General features: G+C 36.9%; 1 protein-coding gene across 13 annotated transcripts in view; it reads right to left on the reverse strand.

Moving 5' to 3' along the window:
- CDC42BPA (CDC42 binding protein kinase alpha) overlaps positions 1-16,127 on the reverse strand; it is a 191,607-nt gene that overhangs the window by 110,443 nt on the left and 65,037 nt on the right. For all 13 annotated transcript variants that reach the window (XM_074863873.1, XM_074863878.1, XM_074863872.1 and 10 more), the window contains exons 4-6: positions 11,013-11,096; positions 6,365-6,460; positions 1,472-1,620 (exon numbers count right to left, since the gene is read on the reverse strand). In XM_074863873.1, coding sequence (XP_074719974.1) covers positions 1,472-1,620; positions 6,365-6,460; positions 11,013-11,096 — 329 coding nt within the window. The remainder of the gene's footprint in view (positions 1-1,471; positions 1,621-6,364; positions 6,461-11,012; positions 11,097-16,127) is intronic.

The raw sequence follows: 16,127 nt of genomic DNA on the forward strand, positions 1-16,127 counted from the left end.
ATTAGAGGATGGAAACATCACATCTGCTGCATATTACAGACTAACAGTGCTGAATTACACAGGTTTTGATCAGTTTTGCAGGAAAAGGTAGAGATGGTGGGCATCTGGTCTTCTGGGAAGAGTTACTACCACATATGCAGACTTACTGGGTAAAATACAGCAGTGTATGTAGTACATTAAGTACTCTCAACAGTTTACCCACAAACACATTTTAAAAGTTAAATCCAAATTAAACTGAATACAAAACCCTTTCACATCAGGTTCTAAGTGAACAAACAGTTTCTCAGAAATAACACAGTTGAAGTCTTCAAAATTCAAGAAAACTGCTCAAGGAAAATATTCTGCTTTGGTTTTTCCACAAAATGTTATCACAAAGAGCAATTTTTAGCAGGTAGACACACTTCTTCAACAAAACTATCAAGACTTCAAAATATTCCAGAAGGGCAATTTGCAGCTTAGCAGCATCCCACTTTAAAGCACTCCTAGCTACAGCTCTTTCATGAAAAGCCACAGTCACAAACGAAACAAAACACAACCCAGTAACAAACCAAACCCAACCACAATACACCTTTTGGACAAAGAAACTCCACCGCTTTCTGGAGTGAAGCAGCCAAATGGGAACAGTAAAAGAAGGAATGGCCAGTATAGCCTCTGATTAAGAGCGATGGATGGATGTATCAAATGAACTTGTTCTGCAACTTCATGATTCAGCTTAAACAACAGGGAATTTTCCTCTTGATTTCTGTCAGAGTACATTTATTGAGTGCATTTGAAAATTCTGCCTCTTGTAAGGTAATCTTCTGCTCTGCATACAAGAACTACCATGGAACCCAGTAGAGAATGATACATTAAAGAAAAGATGACACTATATTTGTGTAAAAATCAATCATGGCCTCCAAAAAAAAAATAGATACAAACAACTTATTATTTTCCCTTGAACAGAATGTATTTTCTTTATATATCAAGATAAAGATAAGTACCACAATATACATAGTTCCACTTATTTAGCAAAGTGCCCTCACTTCATTTTAAAGAATTTCATTGAGCCCAAAAGAAAATGGTGAAAAAAATCCAAAGCAGACCACACAATGCTGTATTTTCAATTTCCATATAGACTGAACAAATCAATTCAAGAAACAGAATCTGACCCTCCAATAAACTTTTCAAAGTTGATCATATTTCACAAACAGGCTTCCAGTTTTGCTTTTATAAATTACGGATCATTAACTTTGAAACATGCCAGTGTGCAAGATTCATCACATGCATTTAGATATCCATTCATGTCTCTGGCCATATGCTGCAAGATTAGCCACAGTTCTTGATAACCACAAGATGTAGGCAGGTCAGTTCTATCGTGCTTAATATTACAGCAAATACTTGTTACTAGCTTAAACTCTAACAGGAATTGTTTTCGTTCCATCAAATAACTGCTTATAACTCCCAACAGGAATTTGGAGCTCAAGTTACTTACCTGTGAACATAATGCAACTGATGAACTGAATCAATAGCTATCACCATTTCAGCCAAATAAAAACGAGCCATATCTTCAGGTAGTCTGTCCTCAAACTTGCTGAGCAATGTAAGCAGGTCTCCTCCGACGTAGTAATCCATAACCAGGTACTATGGAGGGGGAATGATAAGAAAACACGGAGCGGGGGGAAACAATGAGTGAATCAGAGACTGAAAAGTAATTTAAGGATAAAAATTTATTGCAAAAATTATTACAGGCATTAAAAAAGCTAACCAAGAAGCTTAGATGTTCTGAAAAAAAGTAGCTGGTTCAGCCTCATTTTAATATTTAACCTACTTGAACATGTTTCATATTTATACCTCCCCAACTACAGTAAGCCTCATGACAAAACAGTATCAGCTTCATCCACTGTCCCATCACCAAACATAAAATATTCATATACTCTGGATTCCCTTGTAAAAACAATACCCTTTGATAGAATGCAAAAGGAGTAAAGGATTAAAGCACAGACCTATAGAAACAAAACCAATTGTGTTAACTTGTGCTCTCATATAAGGGCTCTAATTTCCCAGGCTTCCCTCTCCTTTTTTTCCTACTTACTTAATTTCCCATTAAACAAATTATTTTGGAGAGTAAAATTTTTAGACTACTCAGATTAAGGCAAAGATTAAGAGGCTCCCAGTGGCTCACAGTACAATTCCAGATATTGTTGACACTGTGCATAATACAGGATCTGCCAGCATACAGTGGAAGGAGTCACCTTGTCTAGTTGAACTGATAAGAAAAAATACACTTGATTTCTGATTTATTAATGAAACATAAAACCTGCTTGCCATTCAATCAGGTGCAAAGACTTCAAAGAGATGAGAACCTTTCTCCATTTTACTATATTATGACAAAACAAAATGCCACTTTCTTTAGAGACATGGTCAAAATGACTGGACAAAATAAACTTCAGAAGAGTGGGAAATTCACGATTAATATCTTTTTCATCTTAGTTTAGTTTGTTTTAATTGTGGAACAGTAACTGGAAGGGCAAATGGAAAAAAAATCAAACTAATTATAACTAACAAACTAATTATAAGCAATCTAATTTAACACTCACTGCTATGACATAAGTTTCAAACATCGTTGTGGACAGACTAATTACAATGGTTTCCCACTAAAGTATATAGTGTCTGAAAGCTTTTGCCTGGAGTTCCAAGCCCTGCTTCCAGTAAGGCAGCATAAATACACATTTGAAGCAGTGACTCTTAACAATAGTGTATAATAAATCACAAATTAAAAAAAAATATTAAAGATGCAATAATGTATATCCCAATTTAAACTTCTGATAAAGCAACTTAAAGGGACTTTTTGTAAGTAGTCGTCCTCATTTGTTCAAGTCTTTCCCACCTTCAGAAAAAGAAATGTGGAAAAAACTCTGCAAAATTATACCAGCTGCAAGGAAGATGTGGGGCAGGCAGAAATCTTACACTTGTTTCTTTTCCCTCAGATCTTCCATAACAATAAAGGTGACGAACAAAGATTTTAACAATTTGATACAGAATAACCTAGGCATCTGCATTAATTCCAAGTGCATGAAGAAAGTACAAAATTCATTTCCACAAAATTTTAAATGTGCTGACAGTCAGATTTTTCATCTGTTGCTTTGTGACATGAATAGTAAACTTCTTAAATTATGCTCACAAGCCTTACACAAGATAAATATCTTCTATTCACTGGTGTTCCTACGCTCCCTCTGAAACAAGATCTACAGTACTAGTTTTTCATGTTTTACAGTTTTAGAAAATACATTAAGCCTTTGGAACTTAATATAATGATTATTAACTGATACACTGTATAGAGATCTGCAAGAGCTTAACTTACTGCTTTTAAAATATATTGAAAAAAACCTCTTAAGATTCTCATAACTGATGTGGAATCTCTGCACTCATTCTTCAGCATTTTTAAAACCAGTACAACTCAGTTACTGGATATACCAAAATGATTAAATTTTGGCTCTTACAACACAGGAGTCAGCACCTCCCATTCTGCAAGAGCAACACAGTAGCCTAATAACAAGGAAACCTTCAACTCCTCAAACATGCCAACACTTAAAACTGTAACTCACAGTATTAGGTTGTGAATTGGAAGTTAAACACATGCATAGGAATCAAAGCTATGTTTAACAACTAAATTTTTAATAAAACAATTTAGTCAACGCATAGCATCCCATCCAACGTCAATGATACGTGTCCTTAAAAAAACCCAGCTTTTTTTTAAAAAAAAAAAAAGCTTTAAACATACTTTCTAAAAATTCACACAATCATCCAGATCTATTCAAGTCTTAAATACTTCTCAAAATACTTCCAAGAGAAAGAAGAAGCACAGATTTAAGGACAGTAACTGCTAGTAACTAGTGGAAGTTTAACATGGGCATGTAATTTTAAACGACAGACTCATTTAGGTTCGAAGAGACCTCTTGAGATCATCTACCCCAAACTCATCTACTCAAGTAGGGTCACCTAGAGGAGGCTGATGAGGGGACTTTGTCCAGTTGGGTTCTGAGTATCTCTAAGGATGGAGACTCCACAACTCTTACAGGTAACATGTTCCAGTGTTTGACCACCCTCACAGTAAAAAAGTGTTTTCTTGTGTTCCATGTGTTCCAGTTTGTGTCCATTGTCTCCTGTCCTGTCACCAGGCACTACTGAGAGGAATCTGGTTCCCTTGTCCTCATTCTTTCCTGTCAGGTATTTATACACATTACTGATAACCCCCAAAACCCTTCCCTTATCTGGGCTGAAAAATCCCAGCTCTCTCAGCCTTTCCTTACATGACAGATGCTCCAGTACCTTAATCATGTTTCTGGCCTTGCACGGGACTTGCTTCAGTAGCTCCGCCTCACTCTTGCTCTGCAGAGCCCAGAACTGGACACAATATTTCAGATGCAGCTGCACGGGGGCTGAGCAGAGAGGAAGGACCTCCACTGACCTGCTGGCCCAGAAAACTCTTGGCCTTTTTTTGCGGAGAGGGTGTATTGCTGGCTTATGGTCAGCTTGTTATCCACCAGGACCTCAAGCAAAGCTACTTTCCAGACACTTGGCCCCCAGAATGTACTGGGTTTGTTTTATTCCAACCCAAGATGCAGGGCATTGCATTTCCCTTTATTGAACTTCATGAGACTTCTCTCTGCGCAGTTCTCCAGTCTGTCGAGGTCCACTCCGAATGATGGCACAGCCATCTGGCATATCAGCCACTTCTCCCTGCTTTTCATCATCTGTGAACTTGCTGAGGGGGCACTCCATCCCATTGCCCAGGTCGTTAATGAAGATGTCAGCCCCAGTATTGAGCCCTGGGGTACACCACCACTGACTGGCCTCCAGCTGGGCTTTGTGTCACTGATCATGACCCCCCTGGGCCCAGCAGTTCAGACAGTTTTCAAGCCACCTCACTGTTGCTTCTTTAATGCATACTTTGTCAGCTTATCTATGATGATGTACAGCAGACAGTGTCAAAGGCATTACCAAAGTCAAGGTAAACATCTACTGCTCAATCTACACAGATTTATTTTTTTTTAAAGGCCACTTCTGTTATATTTTATTTTACTAAAAAGCATATAGAACTAGTGGTACATTCACACTAAAATGAGGAAAAACAGCATTACTGATCTTTTCCCCAGCAGGCTGCAAAACTAGCTCCAGTTAGCAGACTATCAAAGATAAAAAACAGAAGCTGCTCTGTGCTTAGTGAAATAAGGAAACTGGCAAGATTAAAACAAATTCTAGCGGGCTGTTGTGGAATATATAACATTTTCTTTGAAATACTGTTAATAGTAAGATCACAATTACATAAAACATGAGATTATTTTTACTGTCCACATTAACAAAGAACGAAGCTGGCTGGGAGGTATTTAAGCCAACAGTCAGATTCACAAATGCAGAGCCCTGTTTCTATATAAACTCCACCAAAGCCTCCAAGTATCTGAGCTGACAGAACAGAAAGCAATATAATGGCAAAAAGCATTGCAGTTCTGCAAGTACTCCATGCATAGCTCTCCTTTATTGGACACACTGAGGGAAAAAAAAAGATGAAGACTGCATAGTGGTTTTTTAAGAAAACATTAGAACTTATTAATAATATAGAATCCAAAGCACAGTGCAATAAAACCCGAATAAGCAAAATCTGTCAATGCATAGTTGTTTACTTTTTCAGACATAAATATTATCAAAAGTGTATCACAATCGAAACATTTTAAGTGGGAAAGATTTCATAGAAAATTGGCACTTTTCCCCCATATTAGCTTCTTTTTGCAAGTCTTTCAAAACACTTGTAAACTAAATAACATTAAATATTAAAGAAACACTTTCATCTACAATTAGAGCTTCCAACTCTTATTTATGAACATTTAGTTGTATTCTTCCATTCTGCAAGAACATTTTATTGCTTTATGACATCTTAGTGGGTTTAAGTCCTCAAAAAAGCAAAGACGAATCAAAATGAACTGTTGTTCCAAAACAGGGCTACTCCCTATTTCTAAGTGTAAACCAGTAATCAGCAATGTTAATCACAAAAATTAACATTAAATAGAAAATTTATGTAAGTGCACTTTTTATTAATCCAATTAAACTGGAGTGATGAATTATAAGAAAGAAGATGCAGAAAGACCAACATTTATCAACAAATGCAAAGTGGTTTAGAGAACAACACTGCATTCCTGAGATATTTATAGCAAAACTTTGACAGTTTCTGACCACTCTCCACCCTTCAGAATCTCACACACAAAATCACAGATCCTCACAGTCTGCGGTCCAGAACACAAAATTAACAAATAATGAAACTATACTTCTGTCTCAGATCACAACTAAGAATCTGCATTTCCATCTATATATACATAAAAGCAACACTCACTAAATAGTTTTCGTCCTGGAATGCATAATGTAATGTTGTGATCCACTGGTTATCTCCATTCACTAACACGTCTCTCTCTTCTCGAAAACAGGCTGTCTGAAGGGGAGAAAAATAATTATAGGCTTTAAGTGAAATATATAAACATTCTGCAAGTTGACTATGTTTTAGCATTGGGGGGTGTGTGTGTGTGTGTGTGTAATCTAAACTGCCCCTCAGTTAAAAAGTCACTTACTACAGTCTCCAGACATACCCAAATCTAGAAAAACTAGGCATCAAAAAAGTTCATCTTCTTCAAATTTAAACAGTTGTAGTTCTCTGTATTGTTAAGTGATGCAAAGGGAGAAACAAGCTGCTGCTTCCTATTGTCAAAAAATCCCAGGTCAAAATCTTATCTTTTTTGTACATATAGATATTGAAATAAAGCATCAATAATGACAGAACTGCAATATAAAATGGAAGAAAACAATCAATAATGGCATTATATAATTATAACTGCAACAGGAGTTAAAGAACTAGAATTTGGAATCTTGTGTCATTGTTTTATCTCATGATGCTGTTAGCTTTACACTTGAATTTTCATATAAGCAACGTTCTTCTTTTCATTTGAAAGTAGCTGCCAATAACTTCCATGTAGTCCTAATCTGATAATCATTAACCAGTTGGGGTTTTCTCCCCACTTTTTGCTCAGAAAAAGTAGGACAGAACTGAATATTGCTCTTGCCAGATATAAGCTGTTGATAAGACATCCAGGAGGACATCCCCTCAATATACTGGAAAGAAACACAGGTGGCAAAAGGTGCCTTCACAGCAAGTGGAACAGAAGAGGACAAGAACTGTCAAGAAATGCTAAGGAATACCTAACAGAAGAAGGAGAACACACGTTCATATGAAACAAAAGAAGATTTAATGTGAAGAAAATAACCAACTGGAAAGCAGCAAGGCCGTTAAATCAGTGGAGGTCTTGCAACCTGCCCCAAGAAGTGAACAAAATACCTCAGCAAAAGCAGTTTTGCAGAATGACAGAGGAAAATGACCAAACAGAGAAGCCAAAAAGGAACTACAGCAAAGAAATATGATAAACTTTTTGAAGGGACAGAGTTCCGAAGTGAATATCATGAGAAAATAAGAGGTACCGAATAGCAAAGCCAACACACAATTTTGTTCAGAAAAGCTCTAAAAGATAGTGTAAAAGAAAGAATAATAATTTTATGGGCTCTATTTAAAAGGCAGATGGAGAGTTAGAGAAAAACATAGACCATAATCTCTTCCATCACACTTTGCTACTTCACAAAGATGTTTCATCAGTTTGAAACATGCTCTGTCTCTTCCATCTTAGGAGACAGCTAAATTTAAAGGAAATCCAAGCCTTCTCTTTTTTTTTTTCCCCCCCTCACTTTTTCAATTTCATTTCCAAAAACAATAGGCAAATACCAGAACTCTGTCATGGTTATTGTTGGCTGTGAGATTTGGAGAGTGAAGAATGAAAAGCAAAATATCATTTGAGATTGAACTATGCACAAGAATACATGCAATAAAAACAGAGCAGATAACTCCCTCCTCCAAGCAAATAAACCACACCAAGTCTCCAAGTCTTGTTTTGGTGAATAGACTGAGTAAGAATAATGCAGACCAGGAAAAAGAAAGATGGTATACTTTAATCATAGCACAATGCATGAGATAAATCAGTGAAATCTGAGAAAATAACAAAACATACTTTAAAGAAATACCCTCAAATTTATTAAATAAGAAATGGACTTGCTGTTGGGAGAAGGAGAAAGGATGATCTTCAGAAGGAAGAATAGCTGCTCTGTGCTTCAGCTTGATTTTTTTTCCCTTTGTTTGTAAACTCTTGACATATTTCAGAGAGAGATACTATGAACTCTTGTTCTTACAAGGATAAATGACACGTAGTTTCTCTACTTGTTAATGACACAATTCACAGGATTAGTTACTAGAGAGTTTATATAATTCCACTTGGTTTTGCCATGATTTAACAAAAGGCCGTGCATTCCTTGAGCACTCTAGACACCCACCTCTGGCAGCGTGCCTAAAGCTGACTGCAACCACTATTACCACAGTAGATCACAGCTGAGACATCAACAGCCAAAAAGTCTAAGTGGTTCATGGGCTTTATATTAATTTATGGGAAAAAAAAAAAAAATGGAAAAGATGGTAGCAGTGGTTCTTGTAATTATTGTAACATAGCTCAATTATGTTTTTAAATGAAGCCTTTTTTTGTGCCTTTCATTATTTCAACATAGTTCATCTTCCCTAAGCATAGTCTCCTTGAATTGTTGGCAGAGACCTCCAGAGGTCATCTGATGCAGCTCTCTGTCACAGCAAAGCCAACTCAGTTATATCTGTACTGTTACCGGGGCCTTCAACCAGCCAAGAATTCCAGCTGCTCGGCTATTTGGTGCTCATGACCTCAGAGCTCAGAGTTAGCACCTTGTAGGAGTGCTGACTGCTTCCATGCTGCACAGTATTTGTCCTGGTCTCTCCTGAGCTTCATCTGGCACCACCGTGGCACACACATAACTGTGAGTGATTGTCAGCACTCAGGGTAACAGGTCTGGGAGTGTAACAGCAAGCTGTCACACACTTTCAGGTACTCCTTGTATCAGTAATGTCCCCAGTTCTACATCCCATCTCAGAGTTTTCAACAGTGGCAAGTATTTTGAAAACTTACACTCTTTATAATAGGAAAGAGAACACTGACCTCCCAACTTGTATAATTTCATTGTAACAAAGTTTTTGCACACAATTACTCTCGAAGCTTGGAGTCATCAACCTTAACCTGGCATTTGCAAGCCTCGTGAGTACATACTCCCTTCTGCTTTTACAAATAACTCCCACTTCCCACAGAGTTCATATAGGGATATATGAACAACTTATTTCTGCCATTTACATATACACCTACCTATATGCTTGTCTTGCAATTTTGGACTGTGTGATCTTCCTCTGTATTTCAGTGCTAGTGCAGCACATTGCTCACAGAGCCAAAATGGGTTATTTTCCCTAGCAGTAGTGAGATGCATTCATGAACATTTAAAAATGACAGGTTACAGTTGTTCAAGGTCATGCTTTCTAATGCATTTTCACTCCAGATGGTTCTGTTTCCACTGTATACCCATAGGTTACAAATACATGGAAAAACATAGCTGTAATTCTTTTTAGGCTAATGGTTCAGACTTTCAGAAATTCAGCTGGACCCATGGGAAGAGTATTTTTAATACCTTGCATAGAGAAGAATCTTTCAAACCTATTTATAACTGTATTTTAATGGAAAGAAATAGCTTTTAAACTGACTTTAAAAGGGTACATTTAAAAATAGAGTGGAACTTTATTTCTGGTCTTTTCTTTTTCACTGAAATAATAAAACTTACAGTAATGACATCTGTCATGGGGAGAAATACCTCTTTGTACCTAGACTAACACCAGATTACTCAGTATCTGAATAATTTCTGGATAAAGAGGAAACACACCGTGTACGTCTAACCACAATCTGCATGCCCTTTATACCTCTTATTGTGGTAACATTTTCATTAAAAGAGACAGGATGTGCACACATCAGAAATTGGCTTTAATTTGTCTGGATACATTTTTATTTTTTTAGAAGTGTGATGGTTTCCCATTGATCTCATTTCCTAACAAGATGTCATTAAAGCATAAATGCAGAAATCAGAATAAACTTGAAAGCAATTGAACAGCAAGGTAGTCTGAGAGTAGCAAAGTAGGAGTCTCAAACAAAAACTGAGGCTAGAGGTAATTTGATCAGACAAGTTGGGAGAGACACTAAGATAGTGCTTGCACTGTCCAAACTGAAGAAAACCCAATGGCTAAAGCAACGTTGTATGTGTAAGTCACCGAGTTACATTTTTATGAATCTATTTTTCGGACAGTTTCTTTTTAGTATGCATATATGAAGAATTTCAAAGCAATTCAACAAGTTAGATAGATGCTCTGTTTAAAGTTATAACACAAGTTTTCAGGCATAGCCTGCATTTTATAAGTTTCCTTCCACAGGAATGCAGGGAAATGTATTGCGGATTTTATGAAGAGTGGAGTTGTATAAGGAAAACAGGAACCCAAGGCAAAGCAGGGCTGGTGAGAGAGATGTTCCAGCTTTTTCAGAACACAGAATGGACTCAAGCTTTAACAAGGAGCCTTTCATCACAAATTTTTGCAGTTGAACATTTTTATGAAACATGAACTCAAATTAATTTGAAACTTTTATCTTTCTGATTTTTAATCTACAAATTGGACCTTGACTAAGTTCTAACTACTGATAAATTAATAAGCTTGGTGAGTTACAGCTCAGTAATTACCCTTCACCATGGAAAACACTTGCTAAAGACTACATTCCTAACAGAAATAAATTCATTAAAAGATTGCTTGTATAGCTGGTAATTCTTGGGCAATTACAGAAAAATTATAATGTCTAAAACACCCAGCCCCATCGAAGTCAAGATTCCATGCCATGTTCTGATGAACTGCTTCAAGCTTATTTTAATATTAAATTCATATTGTCAGTAAGGAGTGAAGCACCTCCTCAATCCCTCCCTACACAGAGTCTTGTGAAAAGAGAAGTAACAATTCAGCAGAGTAAGAGGGTGCATGATTATGGAAAACACTACTGTAATCTTACTTCAGCTCTCTTCAGCATCTCCCACTTATTAAGTATCTTCATGGCAAAAACCTTATCTGCATTCTTCAGTTTTACTACTGCAACCTAGAAAAGATAAATGAAAGACAAGTAAGTTAAAACACGAAAATGCATATTGTTTTCATTTTTATGAAACCTTGCAGTTCTGGAGCTTTTTTCTTCAGTGTTCTGGACAATTAGCTTTACTATCCATACAATACCATACCATTGCCATCAAGAAAGAGTAACATCACAACAGTACAGGATATTTATTCTGCAAATGTTCCAAGTCCATTTTAAGCTTTCATAATGCATTGTTTTTTTCTAGGTGACTGCAGATGAACAATGGTATTTCTCACCATCACGCTTCTTGTTTTATCATACTATTATGACGCTATCATTGGCTGTATACTTTATGTTCCTGGACTTCAAACCTACACGCTAATTTAAATTACAGAAGTGCCAAGAAAAGACAACAATGTAGGAGTTTCTGAAGTAAAATAAACAATATCTTTTAGGTTTTAGACACAAATTAGACTGTGGGTTTCTCATAAAACAACTTCCATCCTCATTTCAAATAATGCATTAGACTTTCTTCAAAAATACAGTGAAGTATTACTTCACATTTTTCCACCTGAAGTTCAGTGAGTTATGTCTGTTGTCAGTGGCAGGGGAACAGTGAAATCCACATATTCTAGAGAAGTTAAACTTAGGAAACACAAGCCCCCTCTTCCCTCTCATTGCTTCTGAAACATTAGATACCATAGGCCTATATAAAAATAAATTAACAAAGCCAACCAACACAGTCCTCTTCTGAGATTACAGTTTTGTTTAGCTATAATAAAAGCTAACATGGAATATTTTTTGGAAAGAGGGAGAGAAGAAGTCTACACAAACATGTTTTCACAGTTCAGGCTTCCCTGGGTACGGAAAGCTCAGTGTCTTACCCAAAACAGCCATGAATCTGTCACAGACTCAGAGCTAGACCAGACCACTACATTACCATCCCAACTACATAAAAGTTCAATAATCAAAAGATTTTAACAACCATTCTCCAACTATCCCATTCTGACTCTTTCTTTTCAAATAAATCTTAAGGCTTAAACAGATACAAGTTTGTTTCTGTGTGCATCTGGTTACAAACCAACATGTTGTCACACAGATTATCATCATCTTCATCCTGCAGGCCAGTGACAAAAAAAATACTAAATTTGAATCCTACATTCCTTCCACCTCTTTCATAATCAGTAAACCAGCTATGTGTGAAGACAGTGATAAGAGAGAAGAAAATACAGGATCAGACAGTTTGAAGAAAGTGTCATGCAAACCTCTTTCAACCATCTTCAAATGTGTCATCAGCTGCAGCAGCTTCATGAACATGGCAAAAGCGCAGGTTGGAGGACTGCAATACTCAGATGTCTAAACTAAAGCATATCTAAAAGTGTACCTCTTGCTTAGCTATAGATTAATAGACGAAGCAGCTGTCACTTCCCATATGTGCAGCAGCAGATTATCAGCCCTGCTCTTGCCACTGCTGCCTTCTGGGGTCGCAGGGCAGTGGAAGTGGTGGGGAGATAAAAAAAGAAGAGAAAACAGAAAGGTAATACATTTGCTTGTTTAAACTAGTTTATGAACTGAAATTTTTAAAGGTTACTTCATGCATAAAAATTGAGATTCAAGTCCAGGCTTGGGATCCCTCAAGGTACTTTCAGATTTGAAACACAAAACCAAATTATTACTTTAGATTGTAATCTAATTTTAATTCATAAAGAACGTCTACTCTTCTGTGCATGGTCCCCAAGACTGAGTATCACAATTTTCTTTAAGAGGGAAAGATGAATCCTCTGCAGTGATATATAACCCACAATGTGGATTTGAATCTTGATTCTCCTTTTACTTTACTAGCTAAAAGTAGCTTGAAACTCTGATAAGCCATATCTGTACTGATTTCTAATGAGAAATGGCAGGAGGAGAAATCCTTAATGTTGAAACTAGTCAGCGTTCAAACTATCTCATGTCTAGGGTGACAGGGACACGCACACCTCACACCCCAGCCCCACTGCATGATGCAGTCTGTGGTATGAAGCAACAATGTAATTCTGCCCTAAAGACCTTTATGAGTTTTGCAACTGTTGTAGGGAAAAATTAAAAGGTTGGTCCTAGAGCTGACTAGACTGCTGCTGCTGCCCAGTGTGAAAAATAACCTTTTCCCCACCATTAACCATTGTAGTATGGGCAGCCAGAGGCATAAGACGAAACACATGTATTTCGGGTCCAACTTCAGGATTTCATTTCTTGCCTGTAGCACGCTCAGTAGAGGTTGTGTTATTCTGCAAAAGACTTGTTTATTGAAAGACATATGCTAATTGTACAGCTGCCTAAATTTGTCGTCTCCTATCCAGCATTCACTTGGACACAACCAAAAGAGCTACAGCACTACCTTTGGTTAACAGCTGGAGCATAGGCCTTCAATTACAAGATCAAGGGCTTGGTACCTTCTGTGAATGTGTAATAGTATTGAATAGTGACTAAAGAACAAAAATAGACTCATGTTTACCAGCTGTGTTTACAATTAGTCAGAAGCAGCCTTTTAGTCTGTGCAAGGCATTAATGATATTCCATATCAATAACCACCACACACACAAAAAAAAGATCACAAACATAATTTTTTCTGCAATCACAGCATCTTTTGGGGGGCTGTCTCCACGCTTTATGAAAGTAAATTCTAAAATGCTTATTTCGGGACTGTGAAAGAAAAACCTGACACTTGAGCAATGAGCAGTCTGATGCAGCTTCTAATTGTAACAAAAAATTCTGAAACATGATTACAGACCCAAGCAGCGTTTACATACACACACAAAGGTACATACTGTGTCCACAAAGGCCCAAATACACAGAGTGCTGTTTTTATCTTCTCCCTTCCCCAGTGAAGCTGTCAGGACAGAAGGAAGGGCAGTCATTCCCATCTAGTTATCCTGAAATGTCTTGCTACTGGAGTTTCTTAAAACTGGACTTTTAAGTGTAGGGGTTTTTTTAAATTTATATTTTCCTGTGAGCAGCCCAACAAAAAATGATTGGTATGTGCTGATGTAAACATCGTGGTTTAGTCAGATAGTTTTCTTTTTCCCCATTCTTCCAAGAGCTTTCCGTATTTCCCACAAACAGCAGTACAGTCTGGCATGCTGTCAGACACCTTCTGCCCCAAACTCGGCTACTTGTCTCTACGGTACATGTCTACACATTTCCTTTGCTTAAAAAGTAACAGCCCTACACAGAAAAAAGTTAAAACAGAAGCTATTAAAAATGAAATTTAAAAAAAAGAAAAATAAGAAAAATAAAGACTCAGCATTGGTTTTCTTGTTCATCGAGAGTAGGCTGCTCTCCAGAAAGAGGAAGAGGGAATGCTACTGTTCATAACTGGATGCCAAAATTTAGGAGTAACTAACTAGTTCTTAGAGCTACACAATTCATCATCTTCAAAATATCAACAACATAACAACATAATATTTGCTTCCATAAGCAAGCACTGAACTTTCTTTTCTAGAACCTTCAATAAGGTGCACTTCTATACTGCTGAGAGACACCAAGAGCTGCTGTCCAGATGCTTCACCTTTCCCAGCAGCATTCTTCAACTCCCAAGTTTAAAGTCTTCTTGTTTAGAGTTAAGTTTTTCAAACCATGTTGCCCGAAGCCAGCACAATGAAACACATGATGCCCACCTTATTAATTTTACAAAGATAATTTTCCTCCTCCAAGCAAAACATCTGTGTTTTCTAAAGACATCACTCTCTTTTACCTAAAATTTTAAATAAGTAAATGTATGCATGCAGAGGGAAGGGGCATGTCATTAATTTGACAAAAAGGAAGCATTCTTAGACTGACAGCAAGCAGGGTAGGGGAAAAAGAAAACTAGGAACAATGAACTCTTACAGTTATAAGCAATAACTAGTTTAAAATACTTTTTGTCTACATCAAACTTGTAAAAACAAAAAGGGAAATATTTCTTGACTATGCAAATTGAAGAAATTGAGTAGCGTAAAATCAAAATAAGAACAAGTCTGAGACCGTGCCAAAGAAAACTTGCACTAACTTTGTAGTCTACAGAATTTCAGAATTATGTTGATTCAGGAGACAAAAATTACTCCTCCCAGTAACCTAGAGCATTTATAGTTTGCTGGAAAGAAAATACATTCTTCCAGATTTCTTAATCTGTCTCAGTAAACTGCTGTAGTCTACCGAATCATACAAGTATTTTGCAATTTAATATTACTATAGGTTTTGGTGGCATAAGTAGCAGTAGAATTTGGTGGTCCTTTTTTCAGCCTTGTTTGGATATTTATTGGTTATTTTAAAGGATAATTGGTAATATCATACAGAACTTGTTTTCTTAGACAAATGTCCGTGTAGGACTTGAAAGTTGTCTTCTTTAAGCTAGTAAGAAAATTTAACATATATCCTTGCAAATATTTAGTAAGTCCTACTTTAAGAACACACAAAATCAAACACCTTCACTGGCAGAACTTCAGTTTTCCCCTTACTGAAGATTTTGACAATTAAGTAGAGTCATGCTATCTTTCTCAGATAAGGAACTAGAAAGGAACCACTGTTCCTAAAAGAAGAGATCTAACCAATTACACAGGCTGTCCCCAGAAGAGGATGGGGAAAGTTACACTCTCACTATTCATGGGATGATTCACCACAAAGAAGCTTCCTGAGAAGGAACTACAGTTTTTTTGTGGTTTAGCTGCTGTGGAGTTTGATGCTGCTTTAGCAGACAAAAATGGCTTCTCTTAGAAACACAATGTAAGGAAGTTTCACATATGATTCTTCTGCCAGGAAAGCAGCGACATCAGTGATTTTTCTTATATCTTACACAATCTGCACATGAGCTCAGCTGCAACTACTATGGCAGCACTGAAAAAAGCTGATGTTTTAAGCAGAAGCCTTTACATCAAAACAGAGAATGCAACATTCTCTTTGTGGCAGAGGTTCAGACTAAAGATAAATTATCCACAAGTAACTTCAGCCTTCAGCCTCCTTTATAAAGAACAATTACTCCAGATGACACAAAACCAACCAAAAGTGATAAAGTAGCTAAATAAATACTACTCTTTTATT

Source organism: Strix uralensis, chromosome 3 (assembly GCF_047716275.1).
Source record: "Strix uralensis isolate ZFMK-TIS-50842 chromosome 3, bStrUra1, whole genome shotgun sequence".
In the NCBI taxonomy this organism is placed as follows: Eukaryota; Metazoa; Chordata; class Aves; order Strigiformes; family Strigidae; genus Strix; species Strix uralensis.